The sequence below is a fragment of the Oryx dammah genome, unplaced genomic scaffold, assembly GCF_014754425.2.
Source record: "Oryx dammah isolate SB20612 unplaced genomic scaffold, SCBI_Odam_1.1 HiC_scaffold_6, whole genome shotgun sequence".
Classification (NCBI taxonomy): domain Eukaryota; kingdom Metazoa; phylum Chordata; class Mammalia; order Artiodactyla; family Bovidae; genus Oryx; species Oryx dammah.
In genome coordinates, this window is record NW_024070190.1 from 31,943,912 (window position 1) to 31,958,703 (window position 14,792).

Below are 14,792 nucleotides of genomic sequence, written 5' to 3' on the forward strand. Positions count from 1 at the left end.
GCTCTCAAGGGGGTCAGCATGTCCGAGCTGAAAGGTATACAGATACAACAAGTGGGGCTGGGGGTGGGAGAGGTGGGAAAGGGGCTTTCCAGAACAAGTGTCCAGGTCTACAGCCTTCTCCCTTCAAAATCCTGCTCTCCTCAGTAGGAAGCTCTTTCAGACTCACTCCAGCTGGCCCAGGACCCTCTCCAAGCTCAGGGGTCTCCCTCATCCCTGACTCTCACACTGCTGGCTAGGAGCAGTTGCTAAACAGCTCAGACCCCTTCAATTATGTGGAACTCAACTACACAAAATGCTTGATAAAAAGGATTCCCTCCCATGGTCTGTTCTATTTGTAAGACAACAAAAATGAGATGATACAGCTGGTTTTTAAAAGTCATTTGAGGATTTGATTAAATCCTGGCCATTTGAGGACACACGTAGGTCAGCTTTCTCTCAGTCCTTAGGCTGCTCCCAACTGTTACCGTTTGCACCTCCAGTGCTGATGAGAGAGATCCTGACTCAAGACTCTGACATGTTGAAAGTTTTACAGAAGAAGATTCAAGACATTTGAGGAAAAATGTGCAAAAACAGTTAAAATGAGAGCTTTGGATCTAACCAAGACTCTCAGGATTGAGGGGATTTCCCAGGTGGTGCTAGTAGTAAGGAACTCACCTGCCAATGCAGGAGACTTAAGAAACGTGGGTTCAATCCCTGGGTCAGGAAGATCCCCTGGAGAAGGCAATGGCAACCCACTCCAATATTTCTGCCTAAGAAATCCCATGGACAGAGTAGCCTGTGGGCTACAGTCTATAGGGTTGCACAGAGTTGGACACGACTGAAGTGACTTAGCACAGCACGGCATGGCTCAAGATTGAAAGTCAATGTTAGTGTCATCTGGCCTAATTTACATAACAAGCCGGACAAGAAGAGAGTATCCAGACTCGGATTGAATTGTTTCCTCACTGGGGGCTCGCTGCTTCTAATTTATCTGCACAGCTCTAATCCCTGGGGAAAGTTCTTCTGCACATTTAGCAGAAATCATTATTAGCTGAGGTTGTAGAGGGGACCTGGGGAACTGCAGAGCTCAAGTTAGAGCCCTCTTTCTGGAGAAGGCAATGGCCCCCCACTCCAGTACTCTTGCCTGGAAAATCCCATGGACAGAGGACCCTGGAAGGCTGCAGTCCATGGGGTCGCAGGGAGTCGGACATGACTGAGCGCCTTCACTTTCCTTTTCTGTATCTAAAGACAGTTTCCCTGTTAAACACTCCCAGTTCCTCCAGCCTCTTCACAGGACTCTGAGCCAGTTCCTCCATAAACTCAGAGGCTGTGCTGTTGGGCGTTTCCTCCCTCTCGTCTGTGAGTCTAGAGGAGAGCCCGTCTGGAGGCCCCCCCTTCCTCCTTGCGGGGACCCCCCCACTCAGGGAGTGGCCACAGTTGCCTGGCTTGCAGCTCCCCCTGCTGGGGGCTTGGGGAGAACGCTCTGTTGGAGAGAGAATGCTCCCTGGAACCTTAATCTCCTTTTACAGATGAAGAAACTGAAGCACAGTGGGCCTTCAGGGCATGGCCCACTTCAGGTGAACCGTTCTGGCATCTTGAAAAATGGCCCTGTCTTTTTTGAATGGGATCAGGCTAACCCCTTGCTATGGGATCCCACTGTCTTTCATGTAGAAACCCTCGTGACAGACACACACGTCATGAGAACATCATTTGCTGTGTATTTCCTGCAGTCCAAGTACCAGCTTGCTTACACATATGTCTGATTGGATCCCTGTCACATGGCCAGCCAGGTACTATTCTGATCCCTACTTCACAGGCCCAGAGTGGTGAAACAGGGTGCTCCAAGTCACCCAGCACATTGGTGGTAGATTTGGGAAGCCTACTCCAAAGCCCACCTCTTAACTTTGAGGGCCTTTCAGTGTTTTTCTAAGCAGCCCCATTAGGGCATCACCTCCCCTGCACCTGCACCTTCAGGGTCCCCCTACCCTGAACAGAAGGGTGGTGAAGCAGGAGGCAGAAGGCCCAGGCCCATCTCTTCTCAGCCGCAGGGACCTGGGCAAGTCTCTTTATGTCTCCTGAAAAGTGGAGGGATCCCACCCACCGTGTGCAGCTGCTTTGGGGCTTACAGCAGAGGGGCTGCCCATGGAGACAGAATGTCTGGGCTACACTTGTCTGACCTTCTTTGTGTTCTAGAACCACCTATAGGCATGAAGTGTTGAGAGTCTCGGGCCAGACCATCACAGTCAGGCCCTGAGAAAGCCATTTGGCTTCCCAAAATTCTGTCTCTGCCTCCTTCCCTCTGCCTTTATCCATCTCCTTGGGTGCTTTCCTTCAAGACCCAACTCAAGCCCCTCCTCCTCCAGGGAGCCTTCCACTTCCATCTCTCAGAGCACTGGCTCCCCAAGCCTGGAGTGGATTGTGGCCTGTCTCAGCTGCCCCTGACCCGTGCAAAGTGCCCATCGTGACCTGGGCACGCATAGCACCCACTGCTCCCTGGCTGGCAGGTTGGTATGAAGTGAGGAGATGACAGAGAGCAGGATCTCGGGCCACGAAAGGGAAACTCACCTGGTAGACAGAGACCCCTGCAGGGGTACCTTCAAGCACCTCGGCCACAAAAGGCAGGTTCTGAAAGGTGGGGTCATTGTCATTGAGGTCCAAGAGGTTCACAAACACTGTGGCACTGCTGGTGGCTTTCAGAGGGGGTGTGCCACCTAGGGGGACCATGGAGAGGAGGGGGGGAGAGGGGTGCAGGAGAAAAGGGCGGGAGGGAGAAAGGTGATTCAGAGGCCTTCCATCCCAGTGGCCCCTCCAGGAGGCAGCCTGGGCCTTGCACCCCCAGCCCCCCTCTGCCCCCTAAGGGTGCTCTGGCGGTCACAACTGGGAAGTGGGTGTCGTTCTGCTCTTGATGGTGAAGTTACAGCCCTCCTGGGTAGGCCCCAGGACGGCCAGAGGACATGCACTGGGGGAGGTCCCCAGGTCACTGAGGGTCAGGGGCCACAGCCCAGGTATGAGGGGAACGTACAGTCCGTGACAGAGATGATGATTTTGCGCATCAGCTCCGCCTCGTGGGGGTCGGGATTCTCCCGGTCCAGCATGACGTGGGTGGTGCGGATCTTGCCTGTGCTGCTGTTGAGGCTGTAGAACTTGTTGGATGGCTGGATGCTATACACCAGGGTGCCGTTCTCCCCCACGTCTGGGTCCACGGCCACCACCTGCCGGGGGGAACTGGCCCTTCAACTGAGCCCAGCCCAGGAAGGTTTCTCTGTGGCCTGGGCTGCCTGTCCCCGTTGTCTGAGCTCCCATGCTGGGCACCCCACTGCCTGGGCACAGGAGGCATTCTGGCTCAGACTCAGGCATTGGGTCTCCCTCCTGGCTTCAGCAGGGGCTGTCTCCAGGGGTTGGGAGGCAGGAGGTTCAGGAGATGAACCACAGTGGGAATCCTGGGCTTCTTGGCTTCTCTACCCACTCAGCTTTGGTCTTGGGGAGGGAAGTTCCTTTCCCCACCTAAGCCGCGGTTTCTGAACTGTAACAGTGATGCCTAGTCCCCAGCAGCCTGTAGGGGCCTTCTCCACCTACTGTGTCAGCAGTCTGAGGAGGAGGACACCTAGAAGAAAGCCCTCTTTACAGACGAGTCTCCCTGTTTCCCAGCCAGGAAGTGGCTCTAGATCCCTCTAGCAGGCAACACTGCCAGTGCCCCTCCTTCCAGACCAGCGGGGTTAATGTGTTCCTGGCGGAGCAGGGAGTCCCTGTAGCCTAGACCATGGAATTCTTCAGGGTGGGGCTAGGGAGTCCAAATCCTTGGCTGTTCTTTTGAAAGGATCTGAAACTCCGGATTTTGGGATCTGGCTCCTTCATCATCAAACCCTTTCTTCCTTCCTTTGGGGCTTTAGATTGTGAGGCAATTTGAAAACAATTCGGCCTCTGTGACACCAAGAATGACAGGGCATGGGGAAGGAGCCATGGACAAGCTTCTTGGTTTGAAGAGTGGGTCCCAGTAAGTTGGGGCCAGTCATGGGGCTGGGGCCGGGGTGGCGCTGGGGAAGGGAGAGGGGTGAGTTTTCCTGGAGCGGGGGATGCCATATCCGAGAAGGGGGAGGTCTTAGGACAGGGGCCCCAGACACTATGGCCCCTTTAACCTTCCAGCCCCACTGTGGTATCCCACTTGTAAGCCCCATTCCATGAAGGGACCAACCTCAATGCTGACCTAATCCAGGGCAACAAACCCTGTAGCCCATTCTCTCCCAGGTCCCTACGCCCACCGATCTCTGCTCATCGCGAACTCCTCTACCGTCTACCTCCCACGGGGGAAAGCAGAGCTCAGAGAGGCCTGGGCCAGACTCAGTATCACACAGCACCAGCCGTGGAGCTGACCCGGCTGCCACCCTAGAGGCCTCCTAGGGTCCCAGGACAGCAGTGGCACCCACCCATCAGCTCACCCCGACCCTGTGCCGCGAGGGCCACAGCAGTACCCAGGACAGACAAGATCAACGGGGTGTGACTGCGGTCCCAGGGGCTGCATCAGGACGGTGTCATTCTTAACTCCAGGACACTCGGGGATGACAGCCTGGCCTTGTCAGCTCCTTCATCTTACTTGATGTGGGGCCTTTTGTGCTTTGGCAGCAGAATCTGTCCCTCCTCTGGCTTAAACCCCAGACGGAGGCATCTCAGGGGCCATTAGACCAGAACAGACAGATGGATTGTCCTGCTGAGGGCGCCCGTCTGCCCCTAGGCCCCAGGGAGGCAGGGAGAGGGACCAGTGTTGGCTCTGACTCCAAACCATCCAGGCCTTTTTTCACTTCAGAGAGTGGGACATGGCGCTACTCCCACCCCACCTGCTCAGCCTATGTCCTCCCTTCCCAGGCTTGCTGTAACCAGGGGGCAGGGAGGTGGCCTCAGCCTTCCAGGCCTGAGGAGTCCTCACTGTGCTGTGGGCATGGGGCTAAGTTTCCCCAGGCTCTATAATGGGGGGCCCAATCACTGCCGTATTGACAACATGAGCTCTGTCCCTTAGGCTCTCCTGTCAGCCCACTGATAAAGGAGACCAGAAAGCCTTGTGGTTCTACAATGCTTCTCTCAAGGTAGAGAATGGAGACAGCTTTTATTCCCATTTTTCTGGATGGGTAAACTGAGGCACAGAGTAGCTGAACCACCCTTTCTAGGACAGGCACACTAGCCTGTTGCTGAGTGTGCTGACACACCTTCTTCTATCCCCAAGTGCTAGAGAAGGGGAATCTTGGGCAGCTGCTTCCAAACGACCATGGTTGGGGGTGGGTCCTGACTTCTGGCCCTGAGGTTCCCTCCTGGGTGGCAGGATGGTGCAGGGGCACAGGAGAAGGCGGTGGGCTGGGACCCCTCCCGTGAGCTCCCTGCTGGGCGATTGTGTAGAATCTCACCACTTTCCCCTCATTTATTTCCCATTTCACGCCCGTCATTTTTCTCCTGGGCTGACGGGGAATAATTCTCTCCCTCTCCCCTCTCCTTTATTTTGCTGGAGGGCTTTGAAAGGCTCTAAATCAATGCCCATCAGCCAGGTCCTTGAAGGAGGCTGCAGGAGCGGGAGGGAGAGTTGGGCCAAAATCTTACTTGCAAACAGAGAACAGCCGCTCTGCAAGCTCACGCCCATGCAGGTGCACATGGGCACAGAGACACGCGCCTGGCCAGCTCCCAGTGCAAGGGAACACGACACACGCTCGTCTGCACACAGCTCTGAAGAAAAAAACACTGCAATCACCCTGCACTTCAAGCTTTAGAAGCTGTGGCCAGGGCCCCCTCTAGAGGGGCCCTGGGGAAAGTCCCAGGCCACATGCCCTCATCTCCCTCTGACAAGGAAGACTTGACCCCACCTGCCGGAGGCGGGTGCTAGGTAGGATGGGGAAGAAAGTTAAACAAGTCCATCGACAGCTCTCATTGACAAATACTGAACCCTTATAATGTGCCAGGCACTGTGCCAGATGCTGGGGCTCAACTGTGAACAAGACAGGTTTGATTCCAGCGGGGAGGAGGCTGACGGCAGCAATAGCTCTCATCTGCTGACCATTCACTGTGTGCCAATGTCCTTTGCGTGTCTGGACTCATTAAATATGACCACAACCTTATCAAGTGGAGACTTTATCCCCATTTTCTACTTAGGAAGGTTGGAGCACAGAGAGGTTAAGTAACTTGCCCAAGGTCACACAGCTGGTTAAGTGGTATGGCTGGGGTTAGAGCCCAGACCTTTTGGTAGCAGAAAAGGCTTCTCACTTAATCACTGAGCTACACTGCCTCTTAATAAGCAAACAACCTAAACACAGATTGTGGAGTCAGCTCTGAAAGAAATGGAGTGTAGAGAGGTGGCATTTTAAGCTGGGACAGAAGGAGGAGAATGAGCCAGCCATGGGAAGAGTCGGGATGTGGGGGAGGGGTGGAGTAGAGGAAGCAGAGGGCATCCTGTGGGGCTGGAAGAGCTTGTGCAGAGGCTCCAAGGCGGGAAAGAATTCAGCAGGTTCAGGAAACTGAAAGTCCTGCATGTGTTGGGGGTCTGTGGTGGGTGTGCAAAGGCGGGTGGGAGATGAGTCAGAAGGTGGGCTAGTTTCTTTTCCATTGAAATATCACCTCCTCCTGATGTCACCTCTGGGTGAGCTGTTCCTTCCTTAAAGACCACTTTTCTCAAACCCCAGCCACAGATCCTACCTCCCTAAGGGCCATTATGAGACTGTAGAAGTTCCCAGGGGGCCCCCTAGAAGGTATTACAATATACCCACCTATACACACATACACATATTTCACGGCTATACAATTTGAAAGAATTTTTATGACTATTCCTTTTGAAATTATTTTGCTATGACAAGCTCAATTAATGTATGGGCTTCTTGATTTCTGATATTCTGACAAATCATCACATTAAAAACAATTCTCCAGAATTCTAGAAAATCAAGCCTACAACTTGTCCTTAAATGCAATGAAATTTTTATACACCTTAAATATTGTAATTTCTAAAGTTGTCACAACATATGTGGCAGATGTTTAATATAACAAGCTTTAATTCTGTCTCTGTTCTTTTTGAAATTGAGTAACTTTTTTTTTTTTTCCAGGTCTCAAACGCCACCACGAGTCACTGAAAAGCTGAAGTGCCCCAAACCCATGGTTGTGGACAGCCATGTCTACTCAGTACTGAGGGGTGGACTCACACGTCCTTCTCCCTGGAGTTAAAGTGGGGCAGATCTTGTGGGCCAGATAGGTCCAGTAAGGAAGGACCCTGGCTTTTATACAGGGTGAGATGGGAACTAGGGGTGAGTTTCAGCCTCAGAGTGACACGCAGCTCCCTGAAGGCAGAGAGGAAATGCTGCACCCTGAACTCCTGAGCCTGCCAAGTCTGGCATACAGTAAGTGCTCACTGAAGGCTTGTGGGGGTTTCCTGGAGAGTGAGATAACACGGGGCAGCAGGCCCGTGGCCCACTGTCCATACCTGCCCACAGCACAGAGGATGTGAGGAAAGGCTGGAGACCCAGAGAAGGCTACGGGGGCTGATCTGGGAAAAGCCTAAAGCCAAGAAAGTACACTCCCAGCCCAGCAGACCTACTCTCTGGGCAGCAGGCCGAATGCTGCCCCACACAGCCACTTTCTCCCCTCAGTTTCCTCTGGGAGGAATTTCCCAGACATGCAAAGCAAAGGTAAGAGTTGCCCAGACAGGTGTTCAGAGGTGTGCATTCTGCCCCAGTGTTTTGGAGTCTGGCTGGGGTTATCCTGGTCTAGAGCCCTAGTGTCCATGAGGTGGCAGCAGAGAGTGCCCTTTGGAACTGGGAGTGGTTGCCAAGTCTGGCTTTGAGCTGGAAGGATTCCCCAACCTGGGACTTTGAGAAAACAGATTCCAGATCCTGCACCCTACTGGAATCCCTGGGAGGGGATCCTGCCCAGAGTTGAGAGTCATTCGTATCATTAACATGTAGAAAGGAAGACAGGACAGGTGTGATGGCCAACCCCTCTCCCTCTTTCCCTCTCTGTCCTTCCTTCCAGGTTGACATCTTCCTCCATCGAGACCTGGCAGACCTTGTCACTACTGCCTGTGGTTGAGGAGGGTAGGGGTGGGGAGGTTAGGCATCACCAGTCCGAGGTTGCCTGCCCTCGGGGTGGGGCAGCCTTCCTGAAGAACTGGATATGAAAGTTTACCATCCCTTCTCCCATCCTACCCGAGTTCTCCAGTTTTTCGGGACCTGGGCCACCTGTCAGAGCGCCCCCGAGCCAGCAGAGGGGCAGAGGTCAGGTAGTTTCAAAGTCACTCAGACCCTGGTCTGAGTCCTGACATGATCTCTTACTATCTCAGCAGCTCTGTGATCTTGGGCAAGTCCCTCAAACACCAAATCTCCATTCCCTCTATTGTACAGTAGAAGCAAGGAATCCATCTGCCATGATGTGGGATCCCCACGAAGATGAGATAATCCATGAGATGTACCCAGCACAGCAGCTGGCATGTCCCAGGCATTCAATAAATGGGGACTTTCGTACTGGTTCAGTTGGTAAAGAATCCGCCTGCAACGCAGGAGACCCAGGTTCGATCCCTGAGTGAGGAAGATCCCCTGGAGAAGGAAATGGCAACCCACTCCACTGTTCTTGCCTGGAGAATCTCATGGACAGAAGAGCTTGGTGGGCTACAGTCCACAGGGTTGCAAAGAGTCTGACACGACTGAGTGTCCGAGCATGTGACCCGTCAGGTTTGTGTCCATCACAGGGGGCTGGTGTCTGTGGGGCTGGACACTGGGGCAGGAGGCTCTCTGAATGAGGCCAAATGGGGTACAAGCATGAGGGGGAAAGAAAGCCTCCTAAATGTGAATCCCAGCACATAGAGAGTGGGATGCTTGACTCCGGCTTTGCTCAGCTTCCCCAGGACACTGCTCTCCTTTCTGGACGCCCTGAGGTTTTTTGGTTGCGTCTCTCACTCCCTATCCTGAGCCATATCCCCACACGCAGCACACCTAGAAGCCTGTGCAAACCTGCAACATCTCATGCCAGAAAGTCCCTGGGTGAGCTCGGAGCCCCCTGCTGGGACAGCCCTGGGCTTGCTGATCCAGACTGAAGGCTGCAGGGCAGAAGTGAGGAAGAAGGAAGGGGATGGGGGAAGGGCTGAAGCTTGCGCGATTTGAAGGGGGGTTACCGAGGGGGTGGCCAGAGTCCTGGGGTCCCAGGGTAAGGGTGACCCCAATCTGAACCAGCGCCAGCCCCTCTGGCACTGTCCTTGGGTTGCCAGTGCTCCTTTTGACAAAGTCTGGAGCCTGCTGTCTCCAAGCACTGTGTGAGGGCTTTCCCCCAACCCTGGCTATCTTTCACCATGCAAGAGAACATCCGGAACTCTGCTCCGAGAGCTGACTCGGAAACAGCTCCACGCTGGCTGGCCCACAGGGATCACGTGGGAGAGGCAGACACTCCTTGAATAGCCACCTGGAAGCTCTGCTCCCCCAACCACTTACCGTGGTCACGTCAGAGTCTGGAGGGGTCATCTCCACCAGGTTGATGTAGTAGGGAGCGTCCTTCCAGGTGGGGTGGTTGTCATTGATGTCCAGGAGGGTGATGTTCACCTGTGAAGCCACAAGGGGCACTGTGGGATGCACCTAGCTGAGCTGGGCAAGGACAGTGCCCATGCTGGGGACTCACTCAGATGCCTATGGGCACCCTGGCACTAATTCCACCAGCTCTACCCACTTTAGGGGCCTCAGGAGAGACCTTGGGCTTTCAAGAACAGCAGGGGGCCTAGACCTTTCGTGGCACTTAGGTGCTGTCCCATTAGGAGACAGAGGAATGGATGAAGTGACCCCTGAAATGGTCCCTGCGACCAGGGACGCATTCTGTCCACCCCGAGTCTTGGCTGAAGGTGACTGACAGGGTGTGGGAGGTTTGCAGTGGGACACTGATAGGATCCACAGAGCTTCCCCCCTTTTAGTTTCAGCTACAAGCCAAGCAATTTCTCTGCTCACCTGCCACCCAGGTAAATTATTTATAGAATTCTGAGTCCTATTAGCAGGGGCCTCTCATGACTGAATAGAGCACTGGGGATTTTTCTGCCAAGTGGCTGGCCAAGTGACAGCACCCCCAGCCCCTCTGGCTGGGTAAGAATGGGGGCAGCTGCTGTGGATGGGATGAGGGCTGAGGAGAGAGAGCTCCAGACGGATTGCAAGAGAGCTAACGAGGATAAGGAAGGGAGCGGCTGGAGTGGCCTGTCAGCTGCTCTTCCTGCCCCACAGCAAGAATGTCTCACCCTACCCTCCTCTGCAGCAATTGCAGCAAAGAGCTCAGTCAGGACCCTCTAATGGCTCTCCTCTAGCTTCTACTCTGAGGCAGGAAGGCCTTGGGTGGGGCTCTGGGCTTCACGGGTCCTACCTGCTCATGGGGGGGAAACTGGGGCATCATTTCTCAGCATGGCAAGGTAGGGGTGGGTGGTGACAGCTCCCAGGAACCTGCAGGGCCCTGCCTCCTGTTCTGAGCCGCTCTTCCTGGCAGGTGCCAGGGCAGGGAGGGAGTTATGAGGCTCATGCCTTCTGCCCAGCTGGTATTTGAGGGCAGGAGAGAGTATTTGCTCTTCCCAAGCACCCCCATGTCTTTCTTCCCCTAGCTGCAAAGGCCCCAGGGCTGACCTTGGCTGACAATGAAATGGTACCTGCCACCTTCCATGCCCACAAGGCCTCACACTGCTTCGGGACACAAGTGTCCAGGGGCCTAAATGGAACAAGCTGAAGATGAGCTGGAGGTGGCATCCTGTCTGGTAAGTGGGGAGCCAGGGGCAGGGGCTGGCTGAATGCTCACAGTGGCGATGCCTGTTTTCTGGTTGTGGCCCACGCCCCCGTCCACTGCCCGGACGATGAGGATGTACTCAGACTTGGTCTCACGGTCAAGCAGGGAGGTGGTGGTAATTTCACCTGCAATAAGAGAAGGGTGCGTGAGAGATGGTTTGGGTGGGCCAGGGAGGGAATGGGGAAGGAGGGAGAGCGCAGTGTGAGAGAGATGCCTGCAAGATCAAGTGACCTGTGTGAGTAGGGGGTGGTGAGATGGTGCTCACAAGGCACAGCAGCCATGATTGGGAACCTGAATCCCAGAGCTGGGCAATACAACCTCAGGAGGAGAGGCACTTTCAGATGTGGGAAATCGAGACAGATTATGGGGTTAAGGGCTGGAAAACAGGGCAAGGGCGTCATTTGGACTCAAGCTCAGTCACAAAGTACCTCTCGTTTTGGCTGCGGACATTACCTCACTGGCTTTACCACCTGGAACTAGTAACCTAAATCCCCCGTGCCTTAGTTTCTCCATCTGGTTAAAAAGGAACAATAATAGGGCCCATCTTATAGGGTTGTTATGGGATTAATTTGGTTCTAAACTTAGAGAGGCATCTGGCACTGTTTATTCATTTGGTTATAGAAATACAGAAACAGGACTGAAACACAGCGAGTGCTTCATGCGTGTTCCAACGCGTGGCTCATTCTAGACAGCTCAGCCTATAGTGGGTTGAGATTTAATATTAATAGCTGCAAAATAGTTTCCTTAATTACCTTGTAACAATGCTTTGAATTTTTTGGTGTATAAATAAGTTATTCTATTAAATATAAACATTTAAAATAGACCATAATCTTTGTTGGGTCAGAAAGATTCCCTGGAGAAGGAAATGGCAACCCACTCCAGTATTCTTGCCTGGGAAATCCCATGGAAAAGAGGAGCCTGGCAGGCTACAGTCCATGGGGTCGCAAAAGAGTCGGACATGACTGAGTGATTAAACCACCACCACATAATCTTTGTCGATCTGTATCTGGCTTTTCTCTGTGTTTTGGTGTAACTAAGATGTGGAAGTCGTTTGGTAGTGGTGTTACAGTGAATGCTTGACAACTGGATCCCCAAAGGGAAAAAAGGGCATTTGCTGATTTCCCTAGTTATAAATATTCCCACCAGGGCCCATTTGAAGCTACCCACTTGGTAGGTAGCACTGAACTTGGAGTTGGGAAGAGATGTATATAACTGGTTCTCATGGGCAGGCATGAGGCAGCACAAGCCAGCTTCAGTACAGTCTGGCAACCGGCCATCTACCATCTCACAAGGGCCACTGCAAAGAGCCGGTGCTCTGAGGACAGTGAAGTCCAACTGTGACTTCTGATGACTGTCCTTTCCAGGAGCTTAGCCTAGGAAAGTTAATTAATTTCTTTGAGCCTCAGTTTTTTCATCTAAAAGAGATTAGTATGCTTTCAAATCAGAGCTTTGTGAGGATTAAATAACTATAGGTGAAGTTTCCAACATTCAGAAAATGCTCATTTTCTTCCAAGGGACTGTGAGGGTCCTCCAAGGGTAAGGACCATGTGCTATCCCCATTGGCTGAGCTGTGTGACCTGGGGCAGGTTACTTAATTTCTCTGTGCTTGGTTTATTCTACCATAATATAAGGGAGCTGGGCCAGTGGTCCCTAGGACTCTTCCATTCTCATATTTCCCCTTCCTGCCATGATAAGGAAGCTGGGGTTGGGGGCCAGGGCACTAAGGTGCTAAGGCCAGGAACAAAAGCCTGGCAATCGTTTGCCTGCCAAGCCACACTGCGTGCTGGGGTGGTGTCAATTAATTGGCAGGGCGAGGAAGAAATTAATCTCTAGAAAGTTTTAAACATGAACTTGTCGGCATGATAGATGGCTCCTCCTGTCTGGGAAATTAGATCCAATTAAGGCCACCTTTGTGGAGTGGGCCTGGCTAATTTGACCAAGGCGCTCAGAGGAAAACGCTTACACCTTTGGAGCTGAAGGAGCCGTGTTAAGGCAGCAAGAAAATGTCCAAGTCATTATTAAAGGCCCCAGGGTAGAGATGGAGTCCCTGACTGGGGAGGCAGGGTAGGTGCTGAAAGGTCAGTGTGCCCGCCACTGTATCTGGGGGCGGCACACAGCCTACATGGCTTTAGAGAACAGAGTGCTGAGAGTTTGGGCCCTGGAGTCAGAAGTTCAGGCTCTGTGAATCCTGAGTCCAGTGATTGAACCTCTCCTCTGCCTCAGTTTCCTCGTAAGGAAAACGGGGATGACGTGAAGGTAAGACCTACCTCAGAGTGGTGATGATATTGGTCAGAGCACTTAGAACAGTGCTGAGTGCCTGGCTAATATTCCTTAATGACAGTCCTCTGAGCTCCCCAGAAACACAGACTTCCTGAGGCTCCTGAGAGGCCAGAAGGAGGCACCGGCTTTGTCAGAGGTGGAACAGGAGGCGCAGGTTGGCCCTGGATGTGTTAAGTCTTTGTACACCAGCCATCTGCTCCCCGAGCTTCCAGGAAAGCAGGGTGAAAGAGACTGAAGGCAGGCTTGGAGTACAGAGGCACAGATAACAGGAAGACTAGATGCCCTGCTGGGCTGCTGACCGCCCATGGCAAGGACGGCCAGGGTCCATCAAAGGTTCCTGCTCCCTTCCAAGGCCAGAATGATGGCTGGAGAGGAGCTGCCAGGCCAGGGACTATGCTGTTCCCCAAGCCTTCCTTGCATTTGGCAGGGCCATTGCCTGGTTCTGGCCAATGGGATGTGAGCCCCAGTGATGTCTGTTACCTCCAGGTCTGACCCATAAACATCTCCATCCCACGTTCCCTTTTCCTTTCTGCAGTGACCCTGGAGCCACAGCATGGAAGGAGTCTGGGTCCCCGAATCACCATGTGGAAGACTGTCCACCACACAGCACTGGATTGCTGTGTGAGTTAGAAGTCCTATTGTGTTAAGCCACTGAGGTTTCAGGGTTGGCCTGTTCAGCATCTACAAGTTCCCTTAATACTCAAAGGAGAACTTGGAAGTGGGGAGCCTCGCACGTCCACTGAGCTGACCTGGAGCCCCGTGAGGGTGAGCCATGTCTTATTCCATTCTCTTTCCCCAGCACCCAGCACAGCACCTGGTGGAGAGCAGGCCCCCACTGACGGCTGAGTGAAGGTATGAATGAATGTTCAGAGGCCTCTCCTTCCTTTCCAGCTTCTGACTTAGAAGTCTGGGGAATCCAGCTGCTTTTTTCTGCCCTGCTTCCCTCCCAGCCTCAAGGAGGACAGAAAGCTGGAGAGAAGCATATGGAGAAATGAAGAAGAAAGGAGAGTTATACGGGCTGAGCAGGGAGCTGAGGATGGGGCCCCAGGGTGAAAAGACCAAAGAATGCTAACAACCTAACTTAGTACTTACTGTTGCCAGGGACAACTCCAAGTTCTCTATAATGACTCCTGTTTTCATACAACAGCCCTAGTATGTATATCCTCTGTAGGTGGGGAAACTGAGGCACATTTCATGTTAGGAAGAGGAGCCAGAGAATGAGGTCAGCCACTGAGACACATAGGCTTGAAGAAAGATGTCCTTGAAGAGCAGTGGTTTAGCCAGATAATTGTGAAATGGAACATATTTAAACCTAACATGACTCTTCACACTGAAAAAGACATTCTTTGGTGAATGAATTCACATTGTAATTTTTTTTTAAGATCAGTAATCTCACTCGGATATTTTAGGGATAAGGCCAAGTGCTCCAAGCTGGTGTGCTCAGGAGACTCTGGCCCAGAGGACGGTCCCCAGGTTGGGTATGGAGCATCAGCTGAAGGCGCAGAGGGTCAGGGCTCACCTGAGCGGGCATTGATCCGGAACTGGGAAGAGCCCTCCAAGGAGTAGATGATGGACTCCTGGCCGTATTCCCGGGAGCGGTCCAGGTCTGTGGCATTCAGGAACAGCACCGTGGCTCCTTCCGGGAGACAAAAGGAGTGGGGTCTGCTCACTCTGGGCTCACAGCCCCAGGCTCTGGGAGCAGGACAGGGCACAGGAAGTGGAGGAGACCTCAGAGGGCAGGAGGCCTGCCCCAGGGGCCATCTGGGGACGAGAGT

At 53.2% G+C, this 14,792-nt stretch overlaps 1 protein-coding gene across 1 annotated transcript in view; it reads right to left on the reverse strand.

Annotated features, from left to right (window-relative positions):
- The window catches only part of CDH23 (cadherin related 23), a 393,840-nt gene that overhangs the window by 110,453 nt on the left and 268,595 nt on the right, over positions 1-14,792 (reverse strand). Inside the window, exons 18-22 of the mRNA XM_040242525.1 lie at positions 14,537-14,653; positions 10,750-10,862; positions 9,420-9,527; positions 3,002-3,191; positions 2,545-2,690 (exon numbers count right to left, since the gene is read on the reverse strand). Of these exons, the coding sequence (XP_040098459.1) occupies positions 2,545-2,690; positions 3,002-3,191; positions 9,420-9,527; positions 10,750-10,862; positions 14,537-14,653 (674 nt within the window). The remainder of the gene's footprint in view (positions 1-2,544; positions 2,691-3,001; positions 3,192-9,419; positions 9,528-10,749; positions 10,863-14,536; positions 14,654-14,792) is intronic.